Source organism: Uloborus diversus, chromosome 7 (assembly GCF_026930045.1).
Source record: "Uloborus diversus isolate 005 chromosome 7, Udiv.v.3.1, whole genome shotgun sequence".
Lineage (NCBI taxonomy): Eukaryota > Metazoa > Arthropoda > Arachnida > Araneae > Uloboridae > Uloborus > Uloborus diversus.
In genome coordinates, this window is record NC_072737.1 from 60,969,600 (window position 1) to 60,992,846 (window position 23,247).

At 35.2% G+C, this 23,247-nt stretch overlaps 1 protein-coding gene across 1 annotated transcript; it reads left to right on the top strand.

Moving 5' to 3' along the window:
* The first annotated feature begins 15,147 nt into the window (after positions 1 to 15,147).
* On the top strand, positions 15,148 to 16,061 carry LOC129226425 (uncharacterized). The gene is made up of 2 exons (XM_054861028.1): positions 15,148 to 15,686; positions 15,983 to 16,061. Exons 1-2 carry the CDS (start codon positions 15,212 to 15,214, stop codon positions 16,042 to 16,044), a joined length of 537 nt encoding a protein of 178 aa, XP_054717003.1. The 5' UTR covers positions 15,148 to 15,211; the 3' UTR covers positions 16,045 to 16,061.
* The last annotated feature ends 7,186 nt before the right edge of the window (positions 16,062 to 23,247 follow it).

Genomic DNA, 23,247 nt, shown 5'->3' on the forward strand with positions numbered 1-23,247 from the left:
TCCAAATTTTTAGTTTTGCCACTTACATCCCTTTGCTTCTCACTGCCGCATTTGTGGACGACCTCTAAGGAATTAAATAAACTTAATCACGAAATGTCCGAAGCGAAAAAAATGTAAAAATTGTCTGTCATTTCGCAGTTCTGTCTTGATCGCAGTTCACTAAAAAGTGACATCAATGACGCTACATTTTTTACATTAAAAGAAAAAATTAGTCATTTTTATAATTATTCCTAAACAAGCAAAGCAATTAACTTCACCACAAATGCAAATATGATGTTGACTTATACAATGCAATCAAAATTCCTTTACGATCTCAATAAATTTTGCCATTGTTCAGCTCAGCAACTATCGCAACATCTCCACATTTCAGGTTACCAGGCTAATTTATATTAACAGCACCGCGAGAAATTTTATGGCTTCTCTACCTCCTTCTCAAGGTCAGAACGTCGTTGTTCGGAAAATATAGTCTTCATTCATCACCATGCGTTGGAGAATAGAAGGTCCGCTTCAGCCCTTTCAGGAGTTGCTAGCATTGCAAACAGGAGTGGCAAAGGTGAAATAATTGCTGGCGACAGCGGCGATAAATTTCTGCACAAGTCTTCGAGTGCTTCCCCTTGTAGAAGATTTAATTAGAATGTCTTGGAACGCGCAAAGCCATTTGTTTTTGAATTCAGAACAAAATTGAAAATGCTGACAAATTTGTTGAGATGCGTATTTAAATATGAAAGAGTTTGATTTCCTGTATTGCTAAATGTTTTCTGTTTGAATACCTTAGAACGCACAAAGCCATTTGTTTTTGAATGGGGTCGTTTCCAAAATTTTGAAACTATGTTTTTCTGAAAGAGCATGCTTAAAAACATAGGATCTAACCATTTTTTAAATGATTTGTTTAAGTTTAATATTTTTAAAAAAAATACTTAAATCGTTGCGCTTTTATTACATTTCTTGCCGATGACATCACAAATGATGAAATGCCATTTTGTGTTGCCATTCACAGAGCAAAATATTTAATGCGCATTTTTACTCACGTGTATTGGCAACGATATGGTTAATAGCAAGCGTAGAGCGCAATTTTAATTCGCTTCTGGATTATCATAACGTGGAAAAGCGGTACAAAATGCGCCAAAGAGCATCATTTGTGACGTCATCAAGACCACGCCTTGTTTGCAAAATCGGACAGTTAAAAAAATGAATTAAAAAATAACTGTTGGGAAAATAAAATAATTTTCTGGGTCCATGTTTTTTTTTTTTTTTTTTGCTTATTCTATCAATTTCAGTGACTAGAAGTACTACTTTTGACTGAAGGAAACAACCCCATTCAGAACAAAATTGAAAATGCTGACAAATTTGCTGAGATGCATTTTAAGCATGAAAGATTTTGATTTCCTTGAATGTTTTCTGCTAGAATATCTTATAACATTGAACACACAAAACCATTTGTTTTTGGATTCAGAACAAAATTGAAAATGCTGACAAATTTGTTGAAATACATATTTAAGCATCAAAGATTTTGATTTCCTGTAATGCTAAATGTTCAGGGGCAGACCCGGTCCCTCGAGAGGGCACCAACCTTCGGAAAAAAAAGGTGTAAAAAAAAAAAAAAGAATGAAAGAAAGGGGAAATTAAAAGCTAGGGGAAATTCAACAATTAAAAAAAAAGGTGTCAGTGCTTGAGGACGCAATGGCGCATAAGCGGGAGGGCGCATCGGCCCGATGGGCCGGCGGGTCAGTCCGCCCCTGTAAATGTTTTCTGTTAGAATACCCAGTGTATAAGGTAAATGCGCTAAATAAGGCCAAATATCACGCTCATTTATGACTGAATTGCACCAGCTTTTGCATGTTCATCAGATGGCCTTAATGGGCTACAATCTACTTATCTAGGTTATCAAATCAAAGGAGAAAATGACAGTGCAGTAGACCCTCGTTTTACGCGGGGGTTACGTTAAATGGAAATGCCGCGTAAATCGAAATCGAGTAAATTGACACCTAATACTAGTGTTAAAATAGGAGTTTGGTTCCGAAGATAACAAAATACTTCATTCTAGTGATGACTAATTGTATAACGACTAATAGTTTAATGTGTACTTATATCGACTTTTATGCACAACATGCATAAAGAAAACATAAATTAATTTCGTGTTCTGTTTATAAAGAGGAGCTGGCTATGATAGTCTTTTGGCAGTCATTAAGAATTTTTCTCTGTAATTCTTTACAGAGCATTAATGCATTCATGATCACTTGCGTCCTTTCCATGGAAGAATCTTCTTTCACTAACAAATCAGAAATATCATTTCTATTGTCTAGGAATGGCTCAAAATTTCCGGTGTGAACGCTTTTGGTTGTGCGTTACCGACGTTGGTATCCTCGTTGGTTTTGGTCTCCTTTTCACTCCTAAAAGCTCTTTTTCCAGTGAGTTCTGAACTGTGTGAGTTTAATAACTTTACTTCTGGAAAGAGCTCTGGAATCAATCGCATAAAATGTCTTCAGTGGCCCAAGATCGATTATTAGCATGCCAAAATGCAATTTATTACGCGTAATCTGCAATCTTTAGGAGTTATGATTTTGAAAGTTTTTATTTTATCTGTTTGCATTGCTGCATCCGCGTAAAACCAAAATTCATCATTCAATAAAGTTGTCAAATCTTAAACCGCGTATAATCGAAACCGTGTAAAATAAACCCACGTAAAACGAGGGTCTACTGCAGCGTTTCCCAAAGTGTGTGTTTCGCGGAACCCTTGGGTTCCGCCGAAGTATAAGAAGGGTTCCGCCACGAGTTTGCAGCTGCATAATTTTTTTCCCACTAGTTTCAAGATAAATGAAATAATCATTAGTAAGGATCTAAAATGTCGCTCCAGAATAAAGCAATAGTTGTCACAGTGTTTAGCATCGCCATACCAGCATAATAGTACTACCATCTGACTCAAAGACATTCTTGATAAAGCTTCACAAATAGTTGATTTTTGTCAAATTTCGTTTCTCCAGTCAAGACTATTTAGAAAGGTTAATAAAGACATGGGTAGGCAGCACAAATCACTAACTTTTCCATATGAAATATGCTGGCTGCCCAAAACAAAAGTTTTTAAAAGATTGTAAGAACTTCCAGATGAAATGAGGGTATTTCAACTGGAGCAAAAGGCATCAATATTTTCCGCTATTTTCAATATTTTACATGAGGAAAGACGGCTGATAAATATTTTGTCTACATTTTTGTTTAAATGAACGAAATGGCTATTTTCTCTCAAAGGGAAACAGTAACCACATTTGTTGTGAGAGACAAATTAGCAGCGTTAAAAAGAAAGCTGAGTTTTTGTGTTCCCTTCCTGAAAGAGCATTTTTGAACAGAGAACAGAACGTTTTGTTATCTCAATGGGAATTTCTGTCAGAAACAATCTCTATGAAGAAAATGCAGTGCAACGATTTTGTAATATTAAAACCATTACTAACATGAAATATACCGCCAGCTCAGTTAATTCCAGCCGAGGACTGCAGTTTCGTGCTTATTAGCACTCATCAGCCCGGCTTAGGAAAGTGGCTGCGCTGGAGATGGAAAACCAATTAAGGAAGCCAAGAGTGCCAAACAAATTGGTAGCTAATACAGAATTAGCATTGACCAGACGAGTGACCGAAGCAATGGTTCGGTTCAACTCGAAGATTGAACGCAAGGCAGGTATATTCAGTAAGTTACCGTCCTATAGCCAGGGCCAAAGCAGAAATACATGAAATACACCGCCAGCTCAGTCAATTCCAGTCGAGGACTGCAGTTTCGTGCTTATTAGCACTCATCAGCCATTAAAAATAAATTATAGGGACTGAATGGCTCATGCACTTTTTTAGGTAGAAGTTAAGCCCTGACTATCCCTAATAAACTGCAAATCTAATGCGAGCCAATAGAAATGCTCATCATCAATTGAAGATCCTGTTTCCATCAGGCATGTATCTAAAATTCATGCTGTATTCCCCCCCCCCAAAAAAAAAAAAAACTTAAAATTACTTGCAAATAGAAGCAAAAGTCATTCTATTTCATGCCAAAAGAGCGTAAGTCATGCAGTTTTTGTTCTAAAAGAGTTTTAGTCATTTTTTTCTTCTTTTATGTATTAATAACCGTACTGACAAAATTTTATTAACCGTATAATTTAGTGCTATTATGATCTATGCATTGCTGGAGGAATGTATATTTTCCATAAATTCCATATTAAATCTTACATAATAAAATCGCGTTTCATTCAAGAATGGAAAGAACTGACGTAAGTCATTTAGAAACAAAGCTCTCTAATCATTAAGACGTTCTATTTTTCTTCAATTTATTTTGAACTTATAAGTAGCTGTAGTTTAAGCGGCAACACTGCTCAAAATAATCTTCAGAACTAGGGGAGGGGGGGGGGGACGATTTTTCAAAGTAGAGCTGGGCCCATTCAACACAATTAAAATGCTTTAAATATATTATTGCTTTATGTAATGCGGATGGGATATATTATTGTTATGGAAAATTAACTAGGGCTCTCTGCTCCCTTGCCTGTTAGACTGAAAAATATCGCCAATCTTAGCCGTAAAGCGTTGGATTATCTTTCTTAATCTGTCATATACTTGTTTTACAGTTCTAAAAATCTGATTTGGTATTTTTCAAATGTATGTACAGAGTATGATGGCGTTTGCATTAAAAAGAAGCCTGGCCATGAGTTCATGAAGTTCATTTCATCATAGGGAGAACAAGTAAGATGTAGTACAGAGACTTGGAGTAATTCCTGATCAAAAAATGCAAACACCCATTTTGCGGAAAAACTGTTCAAAGCATAAATAGTTTTGTTCAGAGCATGGTTTCTTTTTTTTTTTTTTTTTTTTTTTTTTTTTTGTAATAAAAAATGTCTACTTTTTTAAGAATGTTTTTTGATTATTACCTGGATTTTCGGATTGCCTTTGGTTCCAGTTAGTCCGGACAAGAGAGGTTGTACTGTAATTCCATTACGTGGGAGTGGTTTTTGTTGTTTTTGAATACAATATAAATTGAGTATATATACTTTGACCCCCCCCCCCCTCCCATTCCTCCTGTAAAATCTTGAAACAACGGGCCTGTTTATATCTCTAAGTTTTTCTCGTGCTTTTAATATATTTTCTCATGTCCTTTTTCATTTATTTATTTTCCCTTACTTTTTGTAAATTTCTGTCAGGGAGTAAATTTTTACTTTACTTTGATTACGAATCTTACTAGTGCAGTTTGTACAGGTACAGGCACCTTTTAATTTCGTCAAACCCTTTATACCCAATTAGATATCTTTCTGAAATTTCTCTTATTTAGTCAAGTAATCTTAGGTCTATTTCAAAGTCAAGTATGGCAGAAGTTCAATTTCGAAACTAATTACCGTATTACCCCGCATTATCCGTCATGCCGCAAAATTCGGGGGTCACCAAATTTTCAATAACACTTGCTTGGTACTTTCCGGCATGCCGGAAAAATCGAGGTTAGGAAAAAAAATATATGTTCGGATTAAAAATGAATATAAGTTTTAAAAGTATCTTATTAGTATTAATAAACAGTTTAATGTTGTAAAAATATTTACTAACAATGTCATTTGTTATTTTAATAAGAAAAATGTTGTTTAATAAGGAATAATTTTATAAAAATTAAATTAAAACTAAGTAAGCAAGCATTTAAGCAGTAAGTTACCGCCCGCGCTAAAGAATTTACCATAGCTATTCTACCATAGTTCTCTAAAAAACTTACCTCTTTAAAAGGAACCTAAAATAATTTACATTAAAATAAAAAATATGAATAAATCGCAGTGACGATGATTGCTTTTGAAAGGATTACTTTATTGGCATATAATTAAATCGATTAATAATGACTTCCCATAAATAACAAGCACATATTACAGGCAATGCACTTTTTTTTTTTTTTTGAAAGAAGGTTACTCCCTCTTTCCAGATTTTTTTTTTTTTTTTTTCTTTCCTCACTTTGGTTTGCTTTCTGATTGGAACTGAATGGTTAAAATTACTTTTGTTTTGTTGCAAAATGAACCTCGAATTTTCCGGCATGCTGGTGAACCTCGCTTTTTTCCGGCATGCCGGATAATGCGGGGTAATACGATAACAGTTAATTTAATTGGTAGTGTGGTAGATGGTAATTGAGTTCTGTTTAAATATGTAATAAAGAAAGTTTCCAAAACTAGTTTTTATTTTGATTCTTCATTTTTACAATCGATTTTTAATTAAAGAACCGTTCAATTATCATTTTAAAAAATGTTTCAGAGCGCTTAAGAAGCTGATGTTGTCAAATTATTGTAAATAAAAAAGTCTTGTTCAATCATATTTAACAATTGATTTATTACTGTGAACACGATGAATTCCTCTTTTTCTACTAAAGAATTTATTCAACTTTTTTTATATTTTATTATTGATTTTTGCTTTCCCTTTTTTTTCCAGTCAGTTTTCCTAAGAATCTTGGAAACTTTTGGCAAAACTTGGTTTTAGAAATGTAATTCCTCATGGAAATATGCTGCTTTGGAAATACGGAAAATACTTATATCTAGATATGTAAAACAGAGTTTTATTTTTGAAAGTCTGAGATGCAAACTGTAAAAAAACTGACTACAGAGCAGCTAGCTATTTATAATTCATATTTGTCATTCATTATAGAACGCCGACTTTTTGACTATCAGTAACACATTTTAATAGTTAACTTTTTAAAGTTTTGAAGTTTTGGTTCCTAGTTGCGTCATTATTTTTTCCGAAACTTTCAACAAAATTAATATCTCATACGCATGGGTGCTACTGCTGGGCGATCATATGCAGGGGGGAGGAGTGCGCCCTCATGTCAATGACTAAAAAAATTGTTTTACTAGCCCTTTTTTTCGTTTATTTCAAATTTTTTAATTAATTCATTTGTTTATTTATCTGTTTAAGAAACGTTTTTGTGTATTTATTCATTTATTTATTCATTTAAAAGCGATTACTGACACGTGTATTTTCATCTTCGTTAATATTTTCTTTATTAGTTTTATTTCTCGGATCACACTGTTTTTAGCATTTGTTCTTTGGCTAAAATTAATAATTATTTTTAAAAAATATATAAGTGTTAACATTGAAAATGTGGTATTGAAGTAGTGTTGCTTTTTAAAGGTAATTTAATTTTTCCAAGGCCAGGGTGCAACCTTCTGCATGCACTCATTTGCATGAATGTCAGATTAATGTTTTTGGTTAATTATTTTGTAGTTCGTCATTTTTTAATTAATTAAAAATTTTTTTCAAAAGCTAGGAGGTGAATATGCATCACCTTACACCCTCCTGCCGGTACTCATGTACTTAAATGAAAGATTAACATTTTTAGTGACGTACTTTGTTATTCATCCATTGTATAAAATGAATGTATTTTCATTTATTACGAAAGACGGGACTAGCGTTATTTCAGCTAATGGCGGGAGTCCCGGCCTGACCGGCCCCACGCTTCATACAGTTGTTCGGCCGCGCGCTTCATTCGGCAATGGTCTGAATTGCAAGCGATTATGACGAACCCAATTGCATAATAAAACACCTTGTTTAATAGCAAAAGACCGTTACTTTTGCCACAACGAATAGAGCAGATTGAGGACTCGAAAAATGCACGGCAAAACGCTTTATAGAACAAAATTTGAATTTAAATCTTAGAGCAGGAAGTAGAAAATGGAGGAGCAGGTCCAATCATTGGCTTAGCAAAAGCTGAGGCAAAAACCTCAAGTCACGTGACTCAACAACGACGAATGGTTGACACGTTTTGCACGAGGCTAGCAAAAGCACCCTGATTTCTTCCAATGCTTCGCATGAAAATCTATAGCGTGACTTGGAGCCTTTCCTTTACGAATGATAGTCTTCGCTCTCTCCATTTTATTTCTTCTCAATGTTTAAATGTGAGAAGAGTGCTTCTTTTGACATGCATGCTTGCTTGAGCAAAAAACGGACAGGCAAATTTACTCTCCTCTTAGAGCTCATTAGTGTGGTGTTAGAGCTCAATGTTTCAAATAAACAGTTATTTTAAAACAAATTTCAATAGTAAAAAAATGTCTCAAATTAATGCGTCGTTTTTTAATAGTTTTTTCTCGGAAGCCAGGGATGTGCAAGCAGGGGCGGGCACGGGGGGGATAAGGAACACCTGTTGGCCGAACCTGGAGGGGGCCCAAAATTTTTAAAACTATGGGTGAAATATAGAGGTAAACAATATGGGGGGGGGCGGAAAAAGTCATTTGTGACGGGTCCCAAAATTTCTGTACACGCCCCTGTGTGCAAGTGTACCTCCAGCCGTACTTCCCTAAAGGAAGAAAATATTTTATACTCACGAAAAAAACTATCCAGTCAAACCAAAGGGTTCTCGTTGTGGGAAGGCAAGAGTGTCTTAAGTGAAATATTCGGGCCTAAATAAGTATCTAGGGCGAATTCAACGAAACATAAATCCCAAAATGCAGTTTTAGAATGTCTTTGATTGTTAAAGGGTTCTGGAAAGGGGTTCGGTTCCCCATGACCCCCCCCCCCACCGAATCGCTTGACTCAAATTTAAACAAAAATTTTCATTTTAATCACCCCTGAATTATGATGTTTCTTGATGAGCTCTGTGTATCTCTTTCATGACCATTATCGAAAGATCGAAACCGTTATTAGTTTGCATTTGACAAAGTGAACTTACTGATATCTTAATCTTAAAGTGAACTTATACTTAACGAGAGTTTAAAACAGCTACTTGAATAAACTAAATATTTCTCCTATTAAGTTATTTATTCTTCCCTCGGGTTTAGAATTTATCTACAACGATTTCGAAAGAATGATTCAATGAGGCAGACAAAGGGATTTAAGAATCAAAAGAAAAAAAATTCGGAGATAACCAGTTATATAGAAGAACCTCTCCTCTGTTTTAGGGCAAGAGATGCTACTAGTAGGCGCTGCTATACAGCGCGATTTAGAAAAACTTTCCGATGAAAGCCTATACCAAAGGACTGCAACTTTAAACGCGTTTTACTCAAAACTTGAAAGTGTCCATCCCTTTGTTTCTTACTGCCTCAAATGAAGTATTTACTATCAAAACCAGCTCAATAAAAGCATCTTAAAAACTTTTTCATCATTTTTCATAATTAATTAGATACTCCTTGGTCGACACTATCACTCTGCAATACGATTTGGACTAAATCCCTCTCGATTAATTTAAAAACCGGTGCCGAAAACCGGCGGTTTTTTTTTTTTTTTTTTCTGACCAGCTCAATCTATGCTTTTACCATATCGCTGCAATAAAGACATACATCAACAAGATTATCATATACTAAACTTGCTTTACAAATCAACAATTTTTTTTTTTTTTTTGGTTGTACACAGGCTAGTGTCTACATGGCATAAAATTCGGATACCAGGGATTTAATTAAGAAGGAAGAAGAAAAATTAGCAAAAAAAAGAAGATCGATTTACTTCGAAACCAACTCAATCCAAATAATGTTTACGTGAAATACACCGCCAGCCCAGTCGTTTCCAGCCGAGGACTGCAGTTTCGTGCTTATTAGCACTCATCAGCCCGGCATAGGAAAGTGACTGAGCTGGAGATGGAAAATCAAAATACAAATAATGTTTATTTGTAATGAATCAGAAAATGCTGCTAATTTAAGAAAAAAAAAACTGAAATGAAATCGTGCACCGATTTTTTTTTTTTTTAATATTTTTACAAAAATACAGTAGCGAAGCAGGGCGTGTAAAATGTTTTTTTTTTTTTTAATGAATATGACTGGTTTTTATACTAAACGCCTCAAATGGCCTAACTCTTATTTACTACTGTCATAAAGACATTAATTATCTGGAAAGAAGGATTCAAATTATCTCGTGAAAAGAACCACAGAAAAGGTAACTACACTTTTTTCGCCACCCTTCCGTTTTTCCTTATTTCAAAGTCATTGTAATATCAATACAAGTTATTAATTATTTTTAAGCAAATGATATAAATAAATAATTACTGAGCTATTACAGACCGTGGTTACGTTATTTTAAATAATATTTTTTATTTCAAATTAATGAAAAACACATTAACAGCTTTCGATTTCGAAAGCCCCTCCCTGTAAATATTTCCGACTCCGCTATTGCTCTAACCAGGAGCGGATAAAAAGGGAAGATCATCCCCCCCCCCCACCTTAATCGCCGTCAATATTAGCCGTTCACATTTTGTTCAAACATTTTATTATTAAAATGAAATGTAAACAGTTTTAGTAATCTTTTCAATTCATTTAGTACTTCTATAAGTAAGTATTTAAAATGCTACATCTTTTCATTGCTTATAAAATTAATTGGCTACGTTTATGCCCAATTAGGTGCCTTATTCCTGGTCGATTTGGTGCTTTTTATTTTATGGACATTCACAACCAAGCAGTTTCCAAGCTATGAGAAATTTTCCGATTCCGAGTCATAACTGACTACAACTGTATTATGTCGAGGGATCTGCATACTAAGTGCCTTGCCTCCATTATTTTTTATACCGATAGATGGCAGCACCACCACCGGATCCAACAGTTAATGAGAATTTTGGACTAATCCAGGAGCTAATAGCTACCTGAAATTAGCACCCCCAGAGGTATCGTTTCACTCGGAGGACATTGAGACCACGAGCATATTTAACGTCGCCCAGTCCCCTTTAATGACGACGGTGGGTCTTCGACCATCGAGGTTCGAACCCGAGGCCCTCCGGCTCCGAATCCGACACTCTACCGATCGGGCTACCACGGCCGCTATGAGAAATCATGGATGTTTTATTTACCGCGAAGTGATGCCACTTGCAGGAGGTCACTTGTTTGTGCTCTGTAGAGAAAAGAAGAATGAAAACATGTGATAAAATATCATATGAAGGGCATTTTTTTATTTTGTAAAGTGAAAACGAATTTTTTTTTAAATTAAATTATTTTAGAAAGTAAATTATTTGGTAATGTTAGAGTAACCGCTCGACCGCGGTTAACCGAGGACTAGCCAGGCACGTTTTAATGGAGCAACGGGTCAGTGGTGCAATAGGAAATCATTTTAGGGAGGGGGAGGGGGTACATTGAAATAAAAATCTTATTTGGTATAAAAGGTGCCTGGGCTCTCCCCCGGGAAATTTTTGAAACATGTAGCTTAAAAATAGAATTTTAGACTTTCTTTGGTAATATTAGAGGGAGAAAAGGTACAGGGGGTTCTACCGAAATTTGTAGAAATTGAATCCTTAAAAATACGATTATAGATCTTATTTATTAACTCTAGGGCAAGGAATAGAGCTCAGGAACTGTCCTCGATCAAAGATCGATCCAGATTGGAATCAATTTCTCCGTCCACCTCCAGATTTTCGAAATTGAAATTCCAAAAGCCCATTTGTATTGGCGCAACTAGAAAATAGTTTTAAGGGGGACACATTGAAAAAAAATTCTCATCTGGTAAGGAACGGTGGTAAGGTTACTCGGGGGCACTCTCCTGGAAAATTTTTGTGATGTTATAAGAGAGAAAGGTGCAGAGGGTTCAACGGAAATTTGTAAAAATTAAAGTCAAAAATGCTATTATAGGTCATATATTGGCGTTAGGTTAAGGGATGAAGCTCAGGGACTGTCTCCGATACATATATATTTTTTAATAGATCGAAATCAATTCCTCCTTCTCCCTCCAAATTTTCGAAATTAAAGTTCCAAAAATGCGATTGCAGATAAACGTTGAAGATTTAACGGAAAGGGGTTTTGGAGCGCCATACTGGAAAAAGTTTCAAAACTAAGGTTCCAAAAACTTAAGCAACGTTTTATTATGTTAGATGGAGGGGTTTAGGGCAGGGTCCGATCTAGCCAAAGTGGTGCTCAGGTCCTGGTAAAATTTGGTGCTCCTCTCATAAGAAATGTCATATATTTTCAAACAAGGGCGTATATAAGGGTAGCAATTCTTGGTTTTAGTTGCTCACAAATAATTTCCAAACTTTTAGCTACAAAAATAATAATAATGAATAAATAAATATTTAGTGATAATAATTATTGCAGTACGTTAGATGAGAGATTTCCGAACTAGGTGCCGCAGGAAGAGGTGAGGGGTGCCGTAAAGTGCCCATGGTAACAATAATATGTATATAAAACTAGATTTGAATTCCGTAAGAAAAGTCTAATTCTTCAAAGAGTGCTGCAAATCGTTAAAGTTTGGGAACCCTGCGTTAGATGGCACTAGGCAATTGGCAATGGTGTTCAGAAGGGGTCAGGGGATCCGTATCTCTTGCTCAAGAAAAGAACATGTCTTGGGGAAGTGAAGTTATTTTAAGAAAAAGTCAGTTTGAAAAGAAGGGTCTTCAAAATGTTTCTCTCGTTAACTCTCGTCCCCTGCAAGAAATTTAAAATAAGTTTTAGTTGTTCGGTTTTATAGTACCAATGGAAATTGATGTCCTAAAAACGCATTTATTTAGGCCTTTTTCGGACATCAATTTCAAAACATTTCTGGAGGAGGGTCCCCGAACCAACACCCTTTCACTAAGGTTACTACCAAAAATAGTCTGAAATTGTGCCTTTAAGATTTCAACTTTGAAAAGTTTCGGAGGAAGATTCCTAAAACCGTTCCTTACGTCTAAACGTCTCCAAAGATGACCTGAAATTGTTTTTTACCTTTCAGAGGAGGATTCTTGAACTCCTCCTTTCCAGAAATTACCTAATGTTGGGAAAAAATCTGAATTGATTTTGAAAATAACCTTAAAAGAAAAAAAAATCAAAAGTTACTGACTATTGATCAGGTAATTACGCCCAACTAACCCTATTTCTTTCACCCCCCCCCCCCCCGTCCCATTTTTTCCCCTTTTTTTCTATTTTTCTAAAAATAAGAAAGTCTTCAAAATGCTACACTTCGCAATCCCCCCTCCACCCACTAAAACCATTAAAGAGCTTCTCAAACCTCGTTTTAAGGGCTTCAATGTCGAAAAATTTCCAGAGAATAATTATCAAATGCCTTGCCTTCAGAAAACATCGAAAATAGTTTAAGATTGCTTTTGTGGAGCTTCAATTTTGAAAAACGGCCGAACTCATAACGTTACCAAATATGTTCACAGGCGCGCTTTTAAGACTTCAATTACAAAACAGTTTCGGATGAGGGTTCGATTGCTCTCGTATGAAATCTGAAAAATCAAAAACTACAATTTCGAAAAATTTAAGGTGAAGAGCGTTTAAATCCCTCCACTTAATACAACTGAATACCTCTTTAAAACTTCGTTTTTTAGAAATTAAATTTCAAAATAGTTTTGGGGAGAGCCCCAAAACCGCGCTGCCAGTAACATCATTGAATCATTGAAGTTAGTCTAAAACTGCGTTTTTAGAACTTCAATTTCAAAAAATTGAGCGGAGGGGAGATGGATTTCGCTCTATTAAAAAAAAAAAAAAAAAAAAAGCCATCGAGGGCAACTTAAAATCTCAGTCATTTGATTACACTAACGTCGACAAATATAGCCTATAGTGGTGTTTTTAAGTTTTCCATTTCTAAAAATTTCCGCAGAAGGCCTTCCGAATTTTTTCTCCTGTAGCATCAAAAGAGACCGTCTAAAACTGCGTTCATAGGACTACAATTCCAAAAGATATTCGGGGGAACCCACCGGGTCCCCCCACCCACCAGAAGTGAGAATATTTTAAGAGTGCCCTCCTAAATCTTTTTTTTTTTTTGTGGCAGACAGCATGAAGCCCCACCTCGAAAAAAATGAGAAGATCAGAGCAATGTTGATCCCCCCCCCCTCAAAAAATTGAGATTACAAAAAAAAAAGAAAATGTATGGGTGGGGGGAGCTAATCTATGGACCCCCTCCAAAATAAAAACGTATATACGCCAATGTTTTCAAAGTAAAAATTTTAAAAAGGATGTAGAAAAAATAAATTTACCCCATTTTGGTGCCCCAAAAAATTATGGTGCCCAGGTCCACGAACCCGCAGGACCGTGCTTTGATCAGGTCCTGGTTTAGGGGCTATTCGTATTCCACTTAAGTTTTTCGTAAAATGCAGATTAAAACACTTATTTTTTTTTATGATGCTAGAAAAATGTGTTTCGTGGGCCCTTGCCCGAATATTTCCTGAAACTCAAGTCCTTAAAAAGGCGATTTTTAGACCATGTTTGGTAACATTAAGAAAAGTTTGTAGAATTGAAAATCTGGAAATGAAATTTGAGACGCTCCATAATGCTGTTGAGGATTTGGAGCAGGAGAATTTTAATTTTTAGACGAACTAGTAAAAGAAGGAAAGAAAAAAGACGAGGGGGGAGGAGCAATTAGCTTACTAATAAGCTATAACTGATGAAAGTTTTTAATTCAAAGTTTTTTGAGCAATCACGATTGCTTATTGCTTTCATTTGACTGTTTTTGACGTTCATATCATTTTTCCCACCACCACTCTCCGCAGCATCACCGTCGACCGGGTCCTCACGATGCTGCACCTCTAGCGAAAACCGTCTCCAGGTTTCGTCAATATCCTACACTTACACGCATACATACATGCACCTACACACATATACATATATACACCTACACACACATACATTCACCTACACACATACACACACACTTACATACACATACACACAACTACCCACATACTCATGCCTGCACACAGACACAAGCACAAATGCCTACACATACACACATACCCCCACACACAAACACACACGCTTACATATATACACACACTCGTGATTGCGAAAAACATACTTTGAATTCAAGATGACAAAATTCAAATTAATTTTCTTTTTTTTTTTTGTTGAAGAAAATTAGATTTTTTCCCAACATTATTGTTTTTTTCTGATAGAAAATCACTTCATTTTCCAAGGACCTGTTATTTTCTAATCTTCAACAACAAAGAACAGTTCTGAAAAACAATCGTTTCAGCATTCTGTGGAAACACGGGCTATGTGACCCCCCCCCCCCCCCGGGTTGCGCTACGTCTACCGATTGATGAAAACTATAGTCTATATGAAAACTAATGAAAACATCATATATATATATATATATATATATATATGGACACCCACCGCGACGTCATCAAGAACAACTGACGTCATAAAAAAATCAGCAAACTGGTTAATTTATACGAACATACCATTCGGGGGGGGGGAAAAAAACATGCTTTCGCGAAAATAAGGTTTTTAACTGTAGCTGTTCTCTTGTTGTTTTGTTTACAAATTGCTGGTGGCGCGAAAAGTAGTGAGTTTATTTAACTAAAAAATATTTTATCAATTTCTGAACCGCTCCTTAAGGGTTTTAGCATGATAAGCACAGACAAATTAGTTAGACTAACATGTTATGCTGTTTTATCCGAAGTATTATATATGATTTCCTCGAAATTATTCAAGAAATTACAACGTCCGAAGAAGAACTCTTTAACACAGTCTCTTAAAGAACAATATGACAAAGAAAATTCTACTGATGAATTTCACAAAGTTTTATTTTTTCCGGATTCTGGTATTGTTTGCCGGAGAACTTCTTCTGGAAGAATATGTAGGGACAAAAACTGCGCTGCTGTCCACGATGAAACCTCTTTGAGTGTATTGATTAATTTGTTAAATCTATCTCAGAAAAGTATAGATGTATGCGTATATTTTATTACTTGTAGCTTGCTTGGAGATACCTTAGTCGAATGTCATAAGAAAGGCATAAAAGTAAGAGTCATTACTGAAGAAAGAAATAGTGGTGAAGAAGGAGAAATATGTGGGGCTCAAATTGGAAAACTAAGAGCTTCAGGTTTGAAACTTTTAAATAAAAATTAAGAGTTCAATGATGAAAAAAAAACATGCCAGAATAATATTATCAGTTATTCTGGTGTTTTTTCTTTTTTTTCATTTTTTACATAAAATTTTCTTTTACGTATTTCGAAACTGGTGATCAGATTCACAAAGATTTTGGTATTTTTGTGCTTTTCAACTTGGATGAAGAATTTCCAAAATTTACTCATTCGTAGTCGTAACACACAATTGGGGTATATAGCTATTCTCAGCGGGGAAGCTTTTTACCTCTAATGATCCAATTTTTTGTTCCAGGACAATACAAAGACAACACAATAGATGGTGGTGCCATCTATGGACAGTTCGAGAGACTTTAGAACCAGGCCAGGAGCCGAATAACTTCCTGGTCTGGCACCCCCAGAGGTATCGTTTCACTTGGAGGACATTGTGACCACGAGCATATTTAACGTCGCCCAGTCACCATTAGTGACGACGGTGGGTCTTCGACCAGCGAGGATCGAACCCGAGACCCTCCAACCCCGAGTCCAATGCCTTACCGATCAGGCTACCATGGCCCCAATTTACTCATATTTTGTGTACTACATACATTGATTATTTTAGGTTGTTTATGGAGTTTTAAAAAAAGCAAAGATAAATAGGGTCATATTGATTTTTAAAACCGATAAGACTCTGCTCACTTTGCTTCTTTTTTCATTCTACAGCTATCCCTCACCACTTCCAGCTTTGAGTTTCGCGGCTTCAGTCTACATTACGGTTTCTTTCAGTATAGTCGTTAATTTTTATTTTATGCACTTGTATTGACTTATTTCCTTCAAAAGGGTAACAAAAATATGGTTTTCAAGTATGATAAGCTCTTATAAGGGGTTGTAGTAGTGCTTGTTGAGAAGAGAAGGGGATTATAAAATTGCTGAAGAAAGTACGAAATCAATAACCAATTTCAACCATTAAACACTGACTGGGGACCAGGCACGTGTCCATAATTTCATAAAGGAAGGTAATTTGGTATAAATGTTTTTTCTTTCTTATCTGCATTGTCAGGCAGGGTTTAAGCTGGGTTCAAAAGTTCTTTAGCATAAAAGCTAAAATTGAGGAAAAAATGTTAGCAAAATGCTAAAATGTTACACATTCTCATATATTTATATATGCCTCAGTGTGTTTCATCTAAAGTTGAAAATAAAATTCATATTTCATCTGTGATATCTTTGAAAAAATAAGTACAACAGCGATTTTTTTAAAACATAAAATAAAAAAAGAAAACACGATTTTTGTTTAGAACGTTGTTGTCCCCTCCTCCTAATAAAGCAGTTATTGGGGGGACATAGACTAACAGTTATTGAACTTAATTGTAGTTTAAACATCTTAGCTAAGATTTAAAAAAGATTAAGTTGATTATCGCCATCCATGCTTCCTCTCTAGGATAGTACATTTCTCCTTTTTTTTTTAATTTATTTTTTATTTGAGCAAAAAAGCGAAAATGCATTGCTTTATTTTCGCAATTGAGATAGTGTTTTCACATTATGCGAAAAATGTGACCGTAGTGGAAACCCTGTTGTCAGGAAAACACAACAGTGTAAAATAATTAATTTTTGCTCAATGGTCACAACAAGGGGTGTAGTCGGGAAGGGGGAGGGGAGTCCTATGCTCCAAAGTCCCAGAAGTCTGTTGTGAACTTCACATCCCAAATGGTAAATTCTAGCTAAGCTAGTGAGGTCAATATTTATTCAGTCTACTACTTGTTTACATTCAAACCTGATTATCTGTTTGGCATATTCTCTCAGGTTTTATCTTCTAAGGTAATTCTCTCTTAGCAAGCTAAATAGGAAGGGATTCATTGCAGTTGCAAATGACATTACCGTACACAAATAATATGCATCTTTATAGCGGCAACACTCTTTCCATTTTGTGAAACGCTCAAGTTATCAAAACCTCCTTTTAAGAAGCAATATTTAATTCAATGAATGCTTTGTTTTGACTGCCCATTCAGCGGTTCCTCTCTCACTCTTTTTTTTTTTAAATATAAGTTTAGTCGAGGAAGAGAGGACAATTTTAAGTTGCCAGGAAATTTCAAAGAAAAAGGTTTTTTTTATAATACGCTGTACACAAACTTCAAAGTTAATTTTAAGTCAAATATGCGCTTTTCGTCATTTGACTTTTTTCTCCCAATGGGAGGGGTTTAACCCCTAACCCCCCCCCCTTGGACACTGGGGACTATATCATTATATGGTTGCTAGGTGAAAAATACATTTGTAAATAGTGTTCAATTATTTACTTTTCAAACTTCAAGTATTAACTTGAATTAAAATAGAATATAGAGGAAGAGTGGGGGAGATACAGCTCGATAATTTGCGCTTACTTCATTATCAAAAAAGTTGTGCTATTTTCCTAGGTTAGCAATAGAGTAGAAGGATTGTGTTTACAGTTTAATACCCCTAGCTTATATCCTTCATCCAAAGAACTTGGGTTTTAAATTATTATGTGCTTATGAAGAAAGTGCTGGAATTTCTCTTGCCAATATTAACGCAAATTTTGTAAATCTAATATCATACCTTTGGAAAACTATAATTGGCCCCATTTCCTGAAATTTATTTTTCCAGTCAAGTTTTTACAACAAGCATTGTGGATCTGTTTTAAGAATGTGCAAAAAAAAAAAAGTTTCATAAATCTTGCTTAGTTCTCGATTATGATGCCAGTTAGTTCTGGACTAACCGGCAACAGAATGGCTAGACACCGGCTAGAATTTTATTGATTTTGAATGCTGATAATATACACTCCTGTTTGTGAAAATTGCAACACCATGAAGGAAGCATCATAGTTGAGTGAAATTTAATAAACAGTTGAGTGGTAATGGTACAAATAAATGATCACATTTTCAAACCAAACAAACAATAAAAAGAGATAAAAATTAGTATTTTGTGTGGCCACCACGTGCCGCAATAAGAGCTGCTACACGACTCCGCATGGAGTGAAAAAAAGTTTGAATATCTGCCTGCGGAAGAGTATTCCATATTGTTTGTATGCGCAACCAAAGTTCGTCTGTCGAAGCAACAGGACTAGGATCACGAGCAAGATGCCGCCCAACGAAATCCCATACATGTTCAATCGGTAACATATACAGGGAATATGCAGGCCAAGGAAGAAGCTGTACCTGCTGCGAATCAAGGTAGGATTTGACAGTCCTGGCGACTTGTGGACGGCATTATCCTGCTGGAATACAGCCCCTGGCAATCCTTGCAGGAAAGGAATACCTTAGGGCTGTAAAACTTCGTTTATATATCGGGTACTGTTCAAATTGCCTAAAATTCGTAGCAGTTGTGATCGTCCATGATATGCTATGGCACCCCAGACCATAACTCCGGGTGTTCGTCCACTGTGGCGCTTAATAATGCAATCAAGAATGTGCTGTTCACCAGCATAGCACCTGACACGAATTCGGCCATCATGGTACCACAAAATGAAGCAGGATTCGTCAGAAAAGACAACCTGCTGCCAATCAGCACACCAGCTCCTATGCACATTGGCCCATTGTAGCCGCAGGCGGCGATGGTTTTATGTGAGAGGAATCCTTTATAAAGGAATCCTTGTGCGCAGCCCACGCTACAGCAGACGTCTCCAAATTGATGAAGCACACAATGAAACACCTGTAGCTGTTGACCACTGTGCTGCTAATTGTCTAGAAGAAGCTGTGCGGTTCGTCAGCACCATACGCACCAGGTGTCTGTCATCACAAGCTGACGTCACATTTCGGTGTCCTCTCCCGGATTTCCGAGCTGTCCGACCCTCGTCCGTCCACTGCTTCCAAACAGGCATGATTGTGCTGTTGTTACACTGCACACAAGCGGCTACTGCACAATAAGACAATCCAGCTTCACCCAGGTCGACGATTCTGCCTCGTTCAAACTCTGAAATTTGCTCAAATTTCGCTTTCTTTCGTCAGTTAACGTTTACTCTAGCATATAACCACTAATAATCACACACGCCTCGCTACAGCAGTCTATTTATATTTGGTTTGATCCGCCGTTCAGAAGGCGCTGCTCAGCGTACGCATGTGCTACCGGTCTGCAATTCTAATCATTTGCATATCATGCCCTACTTTACATTGCCTGCAATTTTTAGCTCACTCGCTTAAGTCCTTCGTAGTGTTGCAATTTCATGAACAGGAGTGTAATAATTAAATATAAGATGGCAAACAAATTGATATTTGATTAACATTTATTTGTTTGTTTCTGTGCATTTTCTACTGTATGTCAGTAATTACTTTTAGGTCATTTTGTGAGTTTCTGCCTTATATATGGCAAAGAGGGGGTTGCTGTGTTAGTTTGAACCAGTTTCTACCAGTGGTTTTAACCACCTCAGCAGAAAGCTGCCTACCCTGCTTCTATTCAATGGAACTTTTTATAACCTCGTATATGTTTCATTTATTAAAACATGGCACCAAGAAATTTTATTTCGGCTCCTAGAAAACTTACTGCAGGCATCATCAGGAGACCTAGATTTAAATTCTTCTTTCTAACTTTGTTTAAAATACGATTATTTAGTTGGGCAGTGATTATTTTCAGGTCTACATTTGAAGCATTATAATTCAAGTTAATTCCTTTTACCATAACGTATCTTTGCTTTTTTTTTAAATGCTTGTTTTTTAAATTTTAATTATCTCATGTATCTATTTCTATTATGCAGGTATAATGGTTCGTTGTAGATATTCATCATTTTGGATGCATCATAAGTTCCTTGTAGCTGATGATGAAATTTTAGTAAATGGTTCTTTTAACTGGACTAATCAAGCTGTAATGGGCAATCTTGAAAATTTAATTATTACAAGCGAAAATGCTCTTGTCAACCCATTTATACTGCAATTTCAAAAAATTTGGGATGATTTGGGTCAAACTGAAGTTTCATTAAACTGTGAAGAACCAGCATCATCTTGAAACAAACAAAAAAGCAAATTGTTTGTTCTGAACTTTTTAGTGCAAAAATGATACTGTGGAGCGTTTTTATTTATGACATATTCTGAAAAAGAAACATATTACATTTTGTGTTATGTCAACTGCTGTGTCTACATGGTGATTACTGGGGAACTTAAACCTTTGAAACTAATGACAGCAGTAAACCAATTGAAATAGAATATATGAGCACTGTGAGACATATGAAAGGTCGGAGTTGTCCTAATTTTCTTAAAATTCCCAATTTTTTAAAAAATTGTCCTGAAATACTTATAATATTTTGAAGTTTTCATTGTTTTACATTGATATTCCTAGCTAATATAACATTTTAGGCCACCTTTGTAATTATCAGCAGCTGCTTTATCCAGGTCTTATTCTTTTTAATGAAAACAATAAGGCATAGCTGCATTAAGTAAGTAAGCTGCATCTTGTATGTACAGGAGTTTCTATTTGAAAATTACACAAACAAGATTTTTATCTTCATGAGTAATATATTTCTTTGGATCATATAGAAAGATTGTTCGTTTTTGTTGATATGTCATATTTATTGTCCTAAAAATGCCCTAAAATTTAACAAAATTCTGTCTTAATATTTTTAAATACTCACTTGACCCCTGCATCTAGCCAAATTTCCTTCATTATAATGTAATCATCTTAAAATCATAAAATTACAAAATATTTTAAATTTAAATATTTTTGTCTTTTAACACATTTTATTACGCGTGTGTCCAATTTATATTTCCAAAATATGTTCTTCACTTATCTCTTTCTTTGATAGTTGTAAATTGCACAACAGTTACATTTTTAAAACCTTAATACTTTAGTTGTATCAGGAGTGGTTCTATTCTGGTTGTACAATCCCAGTAATTTTTTGCTTAAAAAATAGAATTTTTTTTTAAAATGTAGCTCATTTGTTCATGCACTTGTCGATATTTTGTTTGTATAATTTACATTTTTTTGCCTTTTGAAATACTCATACTTGTATACAGTGCTGTAATTGTGTGTGAGGGGAGGGGGACACAATTCCTAAAATATTTGGTTTATGCTGTAAAAATAATAACTTTAATTTTAGTTTAAAAACTTCCTTTTGAGAAATTTAATGTCTATGTTTTGAATTAAATTAAATGCAGTATAAATAATTCAAACAAACGACCAAAAGGCGCGAACTTAAGGGTCATGGATTTGGACAAATTTCTAGATATAGGTCCCTTCAGACTAGATATGAGCCCAGGTAAAGCGGTTTGACTGCATAGGCCGTATTTTGTCTGAAACAAGGGTCCAAAGTCTCTCGTCTGGCCCAAGAAATGCAATGGCGTTTCTATTGGAAGTTCAGACTACGGCATGACGTTCATTCTCCTAACACATTTGGCCTCTTTTGTTAGTACAACGAGTGGAAGGGGAAAACACCCATTTATTAATGGGCAATATTTAAGTTACTTATAATGTCAAAAACATCTTGTATTTTTGTTTTTTTATGTGCCATGTGCAATAAATTAGAGCTTTTTCTCTTCTCCCATTTTTTGCTTATCATTGTGGAATATCTTTGATAGCATACGAAAAATATACTGTTAAAGTAAGTGCTTTTTATTAGCAAACGATAAATACTTTTTACCAGCAGACGATTAATATTAAAATGAAAAAATAATTAGTTTCAATTGAAAACGATAAATATCCTGTTACCATGTTATTTTGGCATCCAAGTTTTTCAAATTAAAAGTAGTGCCAGTTTAAATTGGAGAACCACTTATTCAAAATTAGTATACAACTTAATTGATTCAAAGGTAAGTGCATGCTAATGACTCATACTGCAGTACAATAGCAGAAAAATAGGTAAAAGTGGTAATTCTAAAGGAAAACTTCATTGCATTTCTGGATCCAAATTATCAAATTTGGACCCCCGTTGCAGCCGAACTAGAGCCTGTGCAGTCAAACTGCTTTACCTGGATTCATACCTCATAGAAATGGACCTATATGTAGAATTTTGCCCAAATCCGTGACCCTCAAGGTTGTGTTCAAACAATTTATTCATGAAAAAAAGTCTTGAAAATGATAGCCCCCCCCCCCCCCACTTCTTTTGTTAGAAATTAAGCTCTGCAGATATGTGTCATAAAAATCAGAAATTACTGAGTTAAATTTTTTTTTTCATAATTTGCACAAGTCTTTTTTAATGAAAATTAAACTTAATATTTGTATCTGCACCAGAAGTGTTTTCTTTTTTTAATTTTAAATAGTTCTTAAACTTATATGTGTTTCTGTCTTCATGTTTAGCAACTCAATGACTGTTTGTGTTATTTGTAATATATGATTAATTTTAAACATTTAAGAACAGCAAGGAATTAAACTTTCTAAGAATTTTCACTATGGGTGGAATTCAATTATGAAGTAAGAATGTCTTTCCAACCTCTTTTACAAATAATTTATTATTTACCTCTATACACAAATCCAGAGCAAGAATTCTAACATTTTTAATTGTCTTACTCTCATTCATTTTAACCTGGAAATGCATCATACTGTTCATCTGAAGTGTAAGTAAAAGATTTTGTAAATGATATATTTTAAATAAAGATTTTTAAAAATCAAATGGTAGTATCTCTAAAATATTTTCATACTTCACTTACA